The sequence below is a fragment of the Copadichromis virginalis genome, linkage group LG17, assembly GCF_057382275.1.
Source record: "Copadichromis virginalis isolate Kocher_CV1m ecotype Utaka linkage group LG17, C_Virginalis_male_GT1.1, whole genome shotgun sequence".
Lineage (NCBI taxonomy): Eukaryota > Metazoa > Chordata > Actinopteri > Cichliformes > Cichlidae > Copadichromis > Copadichromis virginalis.
In genome coordinates, this window is record NC_140634.1 from 39,538,883 (window position 1) to 39,553,829 (window position 14,947).

The following is a 14,947-nucleotide window of genomic DNA, read 5'->3' on the forward strand; positions in this document are numbered from 1 at the left end:
CTGCTGTGACCCTGGAAAATCATGTGCTTTTATATATTTACTGCTGCTGGTATTATTCAAAGTTGGACTGATAAGATTATTTTAACAACTGTGTCCTTAAGCTGTGGTGTCATCGGGCCACACATGCTTCTGCGGAGGTTAAAATCTAAAGTTATCAGATATAATTAATAATTAACTTACGCCCAAACTCAACAAAAGTATTGCTGCTTGATCCTCAAGCTGCTGGTTTTTAACCTGACTACATCTTCGGAGATTGTTGTGCTTTTAAGCTGTGTTGCATTTTTAGCTTCCGGCTCAGTCTTTGAAAGCTCGAATGCTGATCATATTTCAACTTTGTGAGAACCTCTTCAGAGCAGTAAACCTAATGGAAGTCTCTACTTCTCCTGCTCTCTCCTCAATATACTCGACTCTCTAATCTAAATCTTTAATATGGATTCCTTCTCCTCTACCCTCCTCTTTGACGCTGCCCCCTCTCCCCCAGACTTCTCCTCTTTGGCCCTTAAGGCTGACATTTCATTGTTGGCCAACATTGTGTTCGACTAGCATGATGCCGCCTTCCCTCTTGCTGTGTCGCCTGAGAAGGACTGCCTGCACATACAATTGGGTGAATTGTCTGAAATTGTCAAGACAGCAAGGGTCAGAGCGCCACTGACGCAGGCTTGCAGTGAAAGCCAGAGCTTTTCCCACAATGCTGAACACACAGTTTATATTTTTGTACGACTTTATGTTACGGTTAGAATTACAGCCATTTATCCTGGTCGGGGCGTTTCAGTTTGCTTTGTGTGTTGTTGAAGGATCCTTGTTTTGTCGTTATGCTTGAGACAATATCCTCTTTTGCACAGCTATTGTTGTGTCATGGTCTATATTACATTTTTGACAAAAATCACCTCATTTACTCCCAGCTGGTCCCATCAGTCATTTTTAGACTAGTTCTCGCAGCTGCTCTGTGTACAAGCTTTGCTCACCCGCAGAAGATTACGATACACACTGCACTCTCCTCTCGTGATGAGTTGAATGCCCTCTAGATTTGGGCCAAGCTTTGACGAGCAGGCCTCCGAGTGATCTCTCATCACTGCCTCATCTGTGGTATTAGACCACAGACATGCGTTTAATTGGTGATTCCAAACTGGCTGTTGGTTTGGATGCATGTTGGATAAAACACTAACATGCAAAGAATAGAGTCTTTGGTGTTTATGTTTCAAGTTTAAATATTTTTTTTAAAAAAAGTCAATGTGGCTTTTAGTATAAAATGTTTTTAGTGGTCAGCAAGAGTATAATGGTGCTCTATAAATGTCAATACAGTCCATTCCATCATCACCAGTGAAATCCTAGAGGCTAAAGTGCAGACGGACGTGCTTGTTTGTGTGTATGCGTGTGCATGGATGCACTGGGGTCCTGTTGCAATGTTAAACTACCATTAAGGCAGTTAGGGCTGCCACAAACGATTATTTTGATAGTCGACTAGTCACCGATTATTTTTGCGATTAGTCGACTAATCAGATCATCATCCATTGGACGTACAGCTTATTGCACCAGCAGCATCTGGTCTTATATAACTATCATTAGCTTACAGCTTGAAGTGTTTGTGCTAACTAAAAATAAAGACAAGATGGTAGTTTATTAATTTTTAATGAAATTTGCAGATTGTTTCGGTAAAGTTTAATAAACTCCTTGCTTTCTAAAATATAACAGGACACCGGAGTAAATTCTCCAGCGTCTCACACTTCTGATAATCAGCTGTCTGCTTGACAGTTTTAGCTGTGCAAAAACTATAACTTTAATCTCAGCCAAACCGATTTACTCAGGAACAAATAAAATACTGAAAAAAGCCAAACAATAACATTTAAGTTATCTAAGTGACTTATATATATGTTTAACCTGACTAGCGAAAGACGGCGGTGGGTTTGAAAACGATTTGCCGGGAGTCCGGTGTTCTCACGGCTCTAGTTAGCCTTGCCCCCGCCTAGCTAACGAGCTAGTGGGTAACAGACGTCTCTGAAAACGTCGGAGCGCTTTTGAAAATATGCGGTGTCTTGATAAACTGAGCAGATATTTGAGGTTTACACAGCTACATTCTCACCTGAAAATATGTTAAACGTTTATTTTGTGACCCAGAAAGAATAATAAGAGTAAAGTTAAAACTAACTAGCTGCCGCCATTGTTGACAACTGCGCTGGGCTGCGCTATGAATTCTGGGACACAGCTTCTTCTTCTTCGGGGTTTAACGGCAGCTGGCATCCTTGTACATGCAGTGCTGCCATCTTCTGTTTCAGTCCGTTATTACACTCTTAAATCCTACTACTCATTCCTGCGTCCTTTGTGATCTTACAAAGCTTCAAACGATGCGTCGACTATTAAATTAGTCGTCGACGATTTTAATAGTCGACATAATCGTGACTAGTCGACTAATCGTGGCAGCCCTAAAGGCAATGCAGAGTTGTGCCCACTCTAAGCATGTTCCTGGCAACTGATTTACTAGCTGTTATTTAAATGGGAGAGAAATACGTGACTAGTCCTAATGTCAGATCCTTAGCTCTTTAAACAACTCTGTCATCTCTGTCTCACTGTAGTTCCTTCTTAGATTTGTATGTTAGAGCTTGATCATTCTTTTAGTATTTTACTCTTTATTTTTATGCAAATCTGGTGGGAAGATCACTGTTGTGGTTTAAAGGCATATTTTAATGGATGGATCCTCAGCTCTGTTCTGCAACGTTCACCAAATTCAAAGTGAAGGAGAAACAACAGCATTAAATCCTGAAACACACGTGTGCGAATCTGTACGTCAGTCCTGTGCACAGCTTTGCAGACCATCGCCTACATTTTGTAGCTGTTTACCGCCCCGTCAGACATGTGTCAAACAATCATTCTGTGGGTGGCTCTTCCACACTGCAGAGTACTGTAGTTATAACCTATAAGAGAACTGATATCTATGTTTATTTTCCATTTGGTCATCTCTGCTGTCACTCCCTTTCCTTTTCAGCAAATCAGCATTTAATCTATGCACAGCATCGTCCCTGTAGGTTTTTAGAAGTCTGGACACAAGCACATTTGTGTAGGTCGCATACCTGTGATCTTTCTCTCTGCGTAGTCAAATAGCTATGCAAATGGACACAAATGTGGTACCATGAATTGATCATTAAGCTGCAAACTTTGTAGCTTTGGCTCAAAAGCCCTGCTCATGACTACAAAAAGGTTATAAGACTGGAAAAGAAAATCTGTTCAGATAAGCAAGTCTGTTCTTGTGCTTTTGTAATAAATAAATAAACAAATAGGAAAATGAGTATATTGTTAACCCAAATTTTAGCCCACACAAAGAAGCCTAATGTTCAATCACTAAAACAAATTTTTCATCTTAGCAATGCAAGTAAAGACCTGTAATTTGGTATCTTAGTGAAAAAAAACAAAACAGGTACACTTAACTTTTTTTTTTTTTTTTTTTACTTTTTTTGTATAATGGTCAATTTGAAAATTCACAAATAAGAACAATAATTATATTTAGGATTAAAAATATAATTTTGGTGAAAGAGCTTGTGCATGATGGTGGATTAACCACTATAAAGAAATGATAAATCTGGATCCTCCCTGGTCTCAGTTGTTGTCGTCGTCAGAATAAAGCGTGTGGAAACCGCAGCCTCAGGCCAAAATACTTTACTGTGTAACATTTACACAAACTGCAGTTGATTTTAAGAGATTTGAATCTTTCCTGGTGGTTTTCAGATGCACTTGTATTTTTGAAAAATGAAGCAAGACTTTACTGTTCCTGATTATTCCAGGGGAGGGGGTGTTTTCGTAACAGTTTTGCCACGCCCCCAGAAGTTCCACTGTCAAAACGCTGATATATTTAAAGAAGGTAAATACTGCCGGGTTGATCCTTCCACATTCTTTAGAAGTCGTCCTATACACAGACTATGATGGGTGTGGCAGTTTCTGGTAACAAAGGCTTTGTACAGTTGTTGGTTGGGCGCTGACACCTTTCCCTTTAATCCTGCTTCAGAGGACAAAGAAAGCACTAAGCCACTCCTGTTTCTGAAAAACCTGTTGAGGAAATAAAAGTTTGCCCCACTCTTTCTTATCAACAAACCAGCACCATAATTCAGCACACAAAGCACTTTGTTAATTAACAATTAAGCACTTAATTTATGTTAACACTTAAAACATCGTGTTTTCACTGCTGTTGTTTACAGTTGTTGTGACTGACTACAACACTGACAGCATGTGCTGGCCTACCAGGAACCAATGGTGTAACAAACTCTGACTTAGTAACACAGTGAAAATAAAAGTCTCAAAAGTGATTATGCAAAGCCGATTATCAATAACTGTGTTGCAGTCAATTAATTTATAAGGCAAAATCTAAAAAGTCTCACTAACTTTGTTATTGTGTCTCCACAGAGGGAATCCCTCAGGTGTACTACTTTGGTCCTTGTGGGAAATACAATGCCATGGTGCTGGAGCTGCTTGGGCCCAGTCTAGAGGACCTGTTTGACCTCTGTGACCGCACCTTCTCCCTCAAGACCGTCCTCATGATAGCCATACAGCTGGTAAGGCCTAAAGTGGGAGAGGAGTGAGCATATGTTCAGAGGAGCTTGCTTTGGTGACATCAGGCTTCCCAGAAAGTTATTCATAGTGCAACTGTGAATACAAATGTTGTCGTTAGCGGCTTGTTCCAGAGGGCAGGTTTACTGACCCCTCAACCTGACTTTGAACTCAGTGGGTAAATACCAGAAAGTCTGAATTTTAGTTTATTAAAGTGTTTGCCTGGAAGATGGCTCCATTATCACTGCAGCTAGAAACAGAGTAGAGACGAGTACCAAGTTCTGTAGTATCTAGTTCCAAACTTACTTTGTGTTTGAATTCGGTGTTAAAATCTTAGTCGATATAAGATGACAGTGGTAAGATATTACATGAGCATCATCAGCCACAACATGAGAGTATGAGAGAAGCCTGTGCATGTAGCATTTACTCTTTTTTTTCATTCAAATTAAAAAAAAAATTGAGTAAACATACATGTGCTTGGGTTTGGGATGTTTTCATGTTCTAAGCCTCTGCTGAGGTGGACATGCTTGCTGTGCTGTTGCAGGTTTGTCTTTGGTTTGGCTGCCGTTAACATTTTTAATGGGCAGGCTTTCTTTTTATCGCGTTTTGCATAAACTGCTTTGAGTTTTCATGTTTGGAAACTGTTCAGCTTGCAAAGCGATTAAAACTTCAAATGCTAACACCGATCGTTCACCTAGATAACACGGATGGAGTATGTCCACACCAAGAGTCTGATCTACAGAGACGTGAAGCCTGAAAACTTTCTTGTTGGGCGGCCAGGAAGCAAGAGGCAGCACACCATCCACATCATTGACTTTGGTCTGGCCAAAGAATACATAGACCCCGAGACCAAAAAACACATCCCCTATCGGGAGCACAAGAGTCTGACTGGGACGGCACGCTACATGAGCATTAACACACACCTGGGAAAGGGTAAGAAAGTCTCAGGAATACACCTGTGGGTTGATTAGCTGTCTACATTTGCATATGCAAACTTTATTTGCATGAATATTTAGTATAATGTGAATGTCCTAACTGGTTTGCTCACAAATGCAGCATTGCAAACAAATGGCATTAACCTGATTTTTACATACTGTTATCTGTTTAGTCACTGGGTGTTACCTGAATGTTGGTGATATGCGAGATAACCAGGGATGCTTTAGGATTGTTAAATGAATCATATTTTTCTGATGTCTTGTTTCGTTTCTGGGTTATTTTGAAGCATTTTAACCAGTAACCTCATAGTCCTGTAGCACAAAGCAGCATTACAGGCCTAGCATGGTAACTGTAGGTTTAAACCAGAGTTTTCCGTGTTACAAACGTGGTCATTTCTACAGAAGAGTTGAAAACAAAAATAGCCATGACGTCAATAAAAAAAATTGACGATATGTTTGTGCTTTTAGAAAGTTATTAGCCTCTGTAAAATCTGCTGCTAGTACTCTTGTCCTCTTTTGGGCACATGCTGCCAGCAATGCCTGTTTTAAATAAATATGTGAATAGATTGTTAAACCCTGGACTGGCTGGTGGTTATCGCATTGATAACAACCTTCATGTGACCGCCTAGCGTGATTGCCATTGTTGGTGTACATGAAGCCTGATAAGGATAGATCTCAGTGTGTTGAACTTGAACATTGATCGGTTTGTTGCCTTAATCAGTAGTTGCCGTGAGAAGCTGAGTCTGCTGCTTCTTCGTGACGCACGATTGGCCATCTTCATGTTGAGGCTCGATAAGATGTTTTTAAGACGGGAACAGTGGACTCGTGCTTTGTTTCTTTGAAGCCACTGTTAGTCTTGCCAGCTGGTTATAAAATGCATTTGTTTATCACAGCTAACCTCATTTTCATCCTGATCTTGTACTTCCAGAACAAAGCAGAAGGGACGATTTGGAGGCCTTGGGTCACATGTTCATGTACTTCCTTCGAGGCAGCCTTCCCTGGCAAGGCCTAAAGGTACTGCAGCAATTTGCCTCATGCTGATATAACGCTTGTCTTGTAATCCACTCAATGCGTGGCGTAGCGGTTTCTTTTTTGATACTTGACGCCCACTCAACTTTAGCATCCTCTCAGACTGGTGACATTTTAAGGTCTCTCTTTTTAGAAACTGAAACACTGAGAAACAGTTAAATTGGCACAGTTGGATACTTAAAATATTGTCTCTTTATTTTTCTGTTGAATTTACACACCTTTTTCTGCACAAACAATCAGATGCGACAGGAAACCACCTTCTGCACCTTGTTTTGCAGCTTAAGAGCTGTGAGAAAAAGCTTACATGACTAAGGAGCACGGCCACAGTCGCAGGTGTCTCAAGGGCCGGTTTCAGCAGGCTGCAGAGCTGCTGTGGTTGCTTTTTGAAGGCATCGGTATCAAAGGTGTACACAGAACAGACTAGAAGACAAGACAACTCATCTGAACATTTGCTATGTGGGTGGAAGCTCTTGGTGGATGAATGTGAGGGATGTATAAATGTGGGGGATGTTGGATAGTTCTGGCCAACACAAACACACAACAGGAGAGTGAGCTTGAAAATCCGCTGAAGCTTATCGATCAATATATTGGCAGCTAAGGAACTCGCACAGAGTTGTGCTGACCCCCTGTATGGAGTGTAAAACTATACCACCCTGAAGGGTTGGAGGGGATCTGGTTGGTTTAGAGCAGAAGAACATCCCATCATGTGTGATAGAAAATTAAATAACAGCTGAGAAGCCTTTCCTGTGCCAGTGAGGAGGTCAGCGACAGGTTGCCCTAGATTTGTGGGATTTCTTTCCCCACACCAACAGATATCTACAGCTGAGACGATGTTGCAAAGTGCTGATATCGACATGACATGTGGCAAAACTTCTGTGAGTCCAAAGAGCCGCGGCACAAATGCAGGCGCTGCACATGTGATATCACGACTTGAGAATCTGTCTGTTTTGAATATTGGACATGTTCATGGACGCCTCAAGCAGCAGCACATGTGCTCATATTTAGATTAGAGTAGGATTTATAGTACAGTAAACATTTAAACTTGTTTCCCCTGCAGGCCGACACCCTGAAGGAGAGGTATCAGAAAATTGGAGACACCAAGCGAGCAACGCCGATTGAAGTCCTTTGTGAAAGTTTCCCTGGTCAGTAGAGCGCTATTTTCCTCCTTTCGGGTTTATTTATTTTAAATGAAAGTGGTGTGGATTTCACAGTATATATCTTTTGGTACAGAAGAGATGGCCACCTACCTGCGCTATGTGAGGAGGCTGGATTTCTTTGAGAAGCCGGATTACGATTACTTGAGGAAGCTCTTCACCGATCTATTTGATAGGAACGGCTACGTCTTCGACTACGAATACGACTGGGTCGGCAAATCGCTCGTGAGTGCCTTTCACTGAACCCACCTGACCTCTGCTAGCATCATCAATCAGTTTATATTGTTGCTCTAACTGTAATTATTTCTTAATAACGCAAAGCTAATTATTTTTGCAAACCCGATTACCAAATTGCCAAAAGCGTCTCTCATCACGTGGGCATTAACATTATTTATTTTTGTTTGTTGTTTTTAAAAATTTCTCACTAAGGTTGTTTTGTTTGTGCTTTTGTTCGTTTGCCTTGCAGCCCACACCGATAGGCCCCATCCCCAGTGACACGCCCGTGCAGCCCAACAGCAGAGACAAAGCACAACAGCAGACCAAAAACCCGGTGAGGTTATCAGCAACAACATTAAGACACAACAATCACCACTCCCGCCTACCAATATAGTTGCTTGGGTGACCACCCAAACCAGTCAGGTTTATCCTCGAGGTCACTCTCGTTGTTTCCAAATGTAAGCAACTTCCTGTTCGCGTCTACAGTCTGACTGGTCGGCAGTGACGCCCGTCTCCCCACAAAGTCCGTAAAGTAAAAACAAAACGAATGCCTTTGTAGCAAATGAACGGGCACGTGCCGTTACGAGGCAGACTCTCCAGCTGTGAAACAAAGCATCGTTTTTGACTTGGATTAATTCTTCACACCTTGCCACGCTAAGCTCAGTCATTGCATGCATGAGTTGAAAATGCAAATTGCATTGTTCACACCAGTAATGACAAAGTACAGACGAGTGACAAATAAATGGAAAAAAAAAATCCAAACTTTAGGAAGGTGACGAGCTGCCAGGACACCACCTCTTGAACTCTCCGGAGGGTTTGAGCACAGCGCCGGCGGAGAGCACCGTCTTACAGCCAAGCTCAAAATGTGCCGTTGGTGTTCACCTGGGCTATCTCCTGACTTTTGGGGCCATAGCATATGATTCACACTATTTGCATAATCACCAAACCAATCGGTGACTATCCTGGAAGAGATCACTCCTGTCAGAACAGAAATGTGCAACCATTGGCTAAATGCAACCACTCAGCACAGCATTGTATCGATGAGCAGTCAAACATCCCTTTAGGCTCCTTCTCTCACCCCAGCTGCCCCCCCCCCCCCCCCCCCCCCCCCCCCCCGAGCCTGGTTCTGCTGGAGGTTTCTTCCTGTTAAAAGGGAGTTTTTCCTTCCCACTGTCGCCAAAGTGCTGCTCATAGGGGGTCATATGATTGTTGGGTTTTTCTCTGTATCTATTATTGCAGGATCTACCTTACAATATAAAGCGCCTTAAGCTGTATAAATAAAATTGAATAGAATTGAAAAGTGGGCCCATACCAGGTGGGAGATGCCGGAGTCACCAGATCACCTCACTGTGGCAATCAGGGGTTCATGTTTTTCCTTTAATTTGTCATCCGTTTTTATTTGCTTAGTCTGTGACAAAGTGTAGACTTTTTGTTGTTAATAGCATGCTATCCGAGCCTTGTTTCTTTTGTTTTTATATAATGTTAATGATAGGATAATGATTGATTGGTTTTATTATGCCAAAAAAATCTATAAAATATAACCAGTGATAACAAATAATTTTCCTGATCATGAAGTTGTACTTGGTGAGTCTGACTCATCGGTTCCAGTAAAGCTGTACAAGGAATCCGTTTGACTTTATGATTGACTTGTTTCTGTGGACTCTAGCCTCTTTTTATTACTCTGTATTTAATGCGATTGGCTCGGCGATAACGTTCCACCTTTTAAGCTCGCAGCGCACGGCCTTCTGCACCATGTACAGTAATGACTGTAAAGCTTTAACATCCTGCTTAAAACAGCGTATCAATAGAAAGTGCTGGCTGTGAGCATCTGTAGCCAAATGTCATATTTGTACATATATTTTTTAGGTCAGTGAAAGCAGAGTGTAAGAACTGCTGTACTGTAAACCCGAGTCCACAGCTAAGTTCAGAGAGTCTGATGACGTGATGACGCTGTTGCTCAGCGGTGCCAGCTGAGCCCATCAAGGCTGTTTTCTTTTACTCCTGCATGATTTTACTAGAGTGTCGATCTGTGCTTCACATAAATTTTTGCTTCCCTCTACTCCTCTATTAACATAGTTCGTCTTAACAAGCCTGCTTCTGCTTGGGAGATGTCTTCTATAATTTTTGTTTTTCTTTTCTTTTTTTTAATCCACCCCCCCTCCCCAACTCCTCTCATTGTCCTTCCACATTTCTGCCCTCACCCCCTTCAACCACATTGCCTTTCCCTCACTCTTCATTCCCTCACCCCCTGACCCATAACCCCCACAAACTTCTTCACCCCCCTCTCCCTTCTCACCACCTCACACCCACCTGCCTCAACCCTTTTTGCTCTTTGCGTCAAGTCGCCTGAGCCCAAAGGAAGTGAGTCTCAGCCCACTCCCGTGACCAATAAGGAGACTCTGGGGTCGCACCTCACAGCTGAGCGGCTGGGGGGCTCTGTTCAGGTACTGCTGCTGCTACAGCTGCTGCTTTGATGGCTCATGCATGAGGCCATATAGGTTTGTCTGTGTGTCTGACCCCCCCCCCTCCCCTCTCTCTCACTGACTTCACACTGCCTGCCCGTTAGATGCTCTGTCTCGACTCTGTGCTCGAATCAGACTGTGTGAATCCTGTGTGTCACTGCTGTCGGTCTGCTTCTAGGCTGCTTGCATCCAAGGCCATCCAAAGATGACATCCAGCAGTATCTTATAATAATAATATAATAGAAACACTAAAAGGTCTATTTTTGTACATTTATTCTATAATAGTTCTTTGTGTTTTTGCTGTTTTCAGTGTGTAAACTGTGTCACCGGAAATAAGTCTCTGCAGAAAATGTGGTGCACAAGCGCCACCCAGTGTCGGCTAATAGAATTGCAGTATTTAGAGGATTGGTTCACGTTCTTGTCTTGCAATCTTATTCACATATCAAGTTTTCCTTGCAGTTTTCCTTTCTCTTGTTCAGCTGTCCATCAGCTGTTTTTTTTTTTCAGTGTGTTTCAAACTGACTTTAGCAACAAGAAGAGATTTTGGAGTAAAAACAAAGGAAAGGATTTCTTACCAGCCTCAAAAAGCAGGAGAAATGATCACAGCGAGGAAAATCGTTTTCAATACTTGTTCGGTGCCTTATTTGTGTTTGAAGACAGAAATGAACAGTGTGAACCTGTCCTTTAAACTTTGTTGGCTTTAGCTGGCTCATCCTGGGTTACTTGCATAACTGTTTTCTTACCTGAGAGGGCGGATAACTTGTGATAGTCAAGGTGCATTTATTTGATCCTGTGAATGTTCATCAACTGGATTCAGTCTGGTGTCCTTCTCTAATGGTGCAGGTGATGAGCTCAACAAATGGCGAGCTGAACACTGATGATCCCACAGCCGGACACTCCAACGCTCCCATCACCGCTCCCACCGAGGTTGACGTACCTGATGAAACCAAGTATGGGGGGATCCTCACATTCACACACAGAAAACACATGCTTTTCTTTTTCAGTGCTGTCCAATAAGTCCAAATCCAAAATTGGTGCTGAAAAGCATCTAAATTGTTTTGTGTTCCTTGTTGTTAGCTCCTCCGTGTAGAAGCCTTTTGAGTACAGGCAGTGACTTAGTCACAGTAACAAGCTGCACTTTGTGCTACTTTAAATATTGTTTCCATGCTTCCTACTTCAGTTAAGTTAGGTTTGTTTACATAGGAACACAGCAGTGCATTTATATACACCGTTTTAACCTATTATAACTATATAAAGAAGAAATCAGATTTTCTCTGACGATCAAATATTGGAGCTATTACCTGCTGTAAATACGCCAGCGTCTGTTCTAAGCCTGACTAAAACATCAAGTATGAGTGTGTCACTGTCATATCTCTGTGTATGTTGAGCAGTAGCAGCTGAGGCACAGTAGGAATGTTATCAATGGGACTTAAAGTTCACCAGCAGGGAGGGGAACATTTTAACTGTTGCACATAAAGAATATAACTGTAAGTGTAGTGAAGCAGGTTAGACTTACTTTAAAACTCCTTTATTTACTGTGACTCAGCTGTGTGTCAGTAATTCATGAGACCACACTCAAAAAACAAAAGACTAGGCTGTTATATACATATTAGTTAAAAACAACACAACAGCCTCTTTTAATGCTCAGAAATGTTTAAATGAATATGGCTCGTTTAATTTAGAAGCAGTTACATCATCTTATCTTTCTGAAACATTCTTCATGTTGTCTTTTTTCTACGCGATTCACAGCCCACAACTTTGCTAGCTCTAGTTAAGCTTAAATAGGCGACCAGCTAGATTACCATCGTCATAGTTGAGCTATGCGAGTCTTTTTCATTTGCACCTACTCAGCTTGACTCGACTTTTTCTTACTGGGTTTTGGTCGTTTTCCGCTACAGTTGTGTACCACCCCAGTGTGGGTGGGGTTGCTGTAGCAAGGCGGCTCGACAGAGGGGAATGGAGTCTGTTGATGTCACATTTTTTGGCTCAACTCGGCTCATGTGGATGACGCTAAAAAAGCACCTGGTACCTGACGCTGCCGCCTAGTGGAAAACCCTAAAGACCGAGCGGAGTCGAGTGGATTAGGTGCCGTGGATGATCCTCAAAGATGATCCCCCAAAAGAAATATTTGTAGTTTCAAACATGAACAACTGAGTTATTAAAAGTCCACGACTTCCTTAATTCATTTATAACTATTATGAAGACAAATGATGAGATTACAGTAAGTGAAATGGTTAAAAGAAAGGAAGCCAGATTAGAACTGGCTGCTGAACCCCAACCCTCACAGGCCGTGCTATGTACCAGTATCTACATGTGTGTAAATACCTGCTTTTCTAAAGGAAGCCATGCCTCTGTATTTGTGCAGGTGCTGTTGCTTCTTCAAAAGGAGAAAGAGGAAAGCGCTCCAGAGGCACAAGTGAAAGAAGAGAACAGAGAGAACTTGAAACATTGTGGTCACGGTCAAGTTTTAAATGGAAGCAACTACACAGACCCCCCCACCGCCCATTATCTCTTTCCAGCTACCCCCCCCCCCCCCCCCACCACCTCCTTACTCCTTTCACCTCATTCCCCGCTGTCACATGTACCTCCCCGCTTGAGTTCTCTCTCTCTCTCTCTCTCTCTCTCGATCCCAGCGAGTGACAGGAACGTTGCAGTCACAGCGACTCCACAGACTTTCAATTCCTTTACAGATGAAAAATAAACAAACCTGCATCACCACGTGAGGGGGAGGGGCTCGAGAAAAACGTTTAAAGAAAACAAACAAAAAAAAGCTGTAACAATGAAACTCGAATACCGTGGCGTGAATATGAAAAAAGATTCTGTTTGAAACAGTTGTTGTATTCTAGATTCCATAAAGAACGTGTGTTGTTCGAACAGTCAGCTGTTGATCAGGGGAAACCATTCAAGTGGTTCGAGTGCAAGAAATCTGCTCCTTTATTAGGAAAATGTTAATTTTATTTTCTTTGGTGTGTCTTTTTTGGGATCAAGGTGAAAGAGGAAAAGGTGAACTATGCTGATGTTAAATCTGAGCGACACAGGAAGCGTTTCATCTATAAATCAGTCTGGAGGATTTTTATGCATTTTTTCTTCCTCTTTTTGTTTTTTGTTTCTTTTGTAAGTGAATCCTCAGTTTTCAAAGTCAAATCCCTGCATTGAAAACTTATTTTTATGTTGTAGTGTTCTGGAGTTCAATTCTTTCCTCACTCTGGCTTCCTTCTATTTTGTTTCGTCTGTCGACGCGGACTTTGTAGCACAGTCACTGGCCTCAGGTACTGTGGAAGAATGAGAGGAACCGATATTAAGCTCTCTTATTATTATTGCACTTTTTGGAGGAAAAAACAATTACAGTGGAAAACTTTAGGTTTGAAATTAACAATTAAGGAAACAACTTAATAAAGACTGATCTAGGAAGAGTCCTTCATGATGCTTATATTTGAGTTATGGCTGAAAAATGTTGTCGATTCTCATGAAAGAAAAGGACATGTCTTTTTTTGATTTTTATTTCTTACATCAAAAATAATTTACCAGGAAATCATAGTTTGTGCCTTTCTAAGTAAAATGTTTAAAGCTCAAGTGAGTGTCCCGCAATGACATTTTATCTAATCTGACCCTAATGCTCACTGGATTACTCTGTGTGTGTGTGTGTGTGTGTGTGTGTGTGTGTGTGTGTGTGTGTGTGTGTGTGTGTGTGTGTGTGTGTGTGTGTGTGTGTGTGTGTGTGTGTATTTTTTTCCCCAAATCTGGAGGTTTTGCAAGCAGATGACTGTGTGCACATCCTGTCAGTCACGTATAGGTCAGTATACATCCTTCTCTCTCCTGCTGTAACGCCACATCTGTACAGTGGTGGCGGTTTGGCGTGTGTGCTGTGCCACCTCAGCGAGACGCAACAACCCACATCTGTCTGACCCGCTGTTCACTTTCATCTGGAGGTCACAGATGGGCAGTGAGGTTAACTCGTTTAAAGGGTACACGAGGTCTGGGCTGCTGTTTTCGATCAAACTGTACTTGACAGAAAAAAATTACATTTTTTTTGTGTGCGTTTTATCATGTTTCCCATCAGCCCCTGTTTCATGTAGCCCTTTAATACCTTTTGTTCGTCTGACGGCCTGCTGCCTCAGTGTACATCGGTGCCAAACATTTCTCCAACAGCTTTGAAGATTATCAGAAAGATTTTCCTTTTAATTTTTACGTTGCATTTCCTGTAAAAGTGAGAGAGGAGGAGGGGAACAAGTTGAAATTCCTCTAGATTTGTGAAAACCCCCACAATGCATCTGTTCAGCAGCTTTCATTTTCTTCACAGCTCCAGCCCCTGCTGTAATCAGTGTAACCTGTTTTTGGTTTTGATGAGCCGTCTTGCTGTCACGAATCGGTGGCCTGCTCCTTTAAGGACACGATCGAGCCTTCCTACCGGTATGATTGTTGTCGCACAGGGCTGATCATGTGATTGATGACGAAGTGAAAGGCACGACACGTCACAGTTTCGGTTTACAAATGGTGATCTCGCTCATTAATGTGGGTGGTGTCAAAGAAGTTTACGGGATGCTGAAGATTTAATGTTTTCATTGAAACCAAACAACCTCGGGATGTATTTAAAGTCACGCGACACACTTGGATCGAC

General features: G+C 42.0%; 1 protein-coding gene across 8 annotated transcripts in view; it reads left to right on the forward strand.

Annotated features, from left to right (window-relative positions):
• Positions 1-13,902, forward strand: part of csnk1g2b (casein kinase 1, gamma 2b) — a 40,770-nt gene extending 26,868 nt beyond the window's left edge. For 5 of the 8 annotated variants that reach the window (XM_085437214.1, XM_085437218.1, XM_085437215.1 and 2 more), the window contains exons 4-12: positions 4,390-4,538; positions 5,232-5,466; positions 6,397-6,482; positions 7,555-7,639; positions 7,728-7,876; positions 8,118-8,201; positions 10,210-10,311; positions 11,173-11,279; positions 12,695-13,902. In XM_085437214.1, the coding sequence (XP_085293340.1) occupies positions 4,390-4,538; positions 5,232-5,466; positions 6,397-6,482; positions 7,555-7,639; positions 7,728-7,876; positions 8,118-8,201; positions 10,210-10,311; positions 11,173-11,279; positions 12,695-12,749 (1,052 nt within the window). In that variant the 3' untranslated portion in view covers positions 12,750-13,902. The remainder of the gene's footprint in view (positions 1-4,389; positions 4,539-5,231; positions 5,467-6,396; positions 6,483-7,554; positions 7,640-7,727; positions 7,877-8,117; positions 8,202-10,209; positions 10,312-11,172; positions 11,280-12,694) is intronic. The other 3 variants (XM_085437220.1, XM_085437222.1, XM_085437221.1) reach the window with 3 other exon arrangements.
• The last annotated feature ends 1,045 nt before the right edge of the window (positions 13,903-14,947 follow it).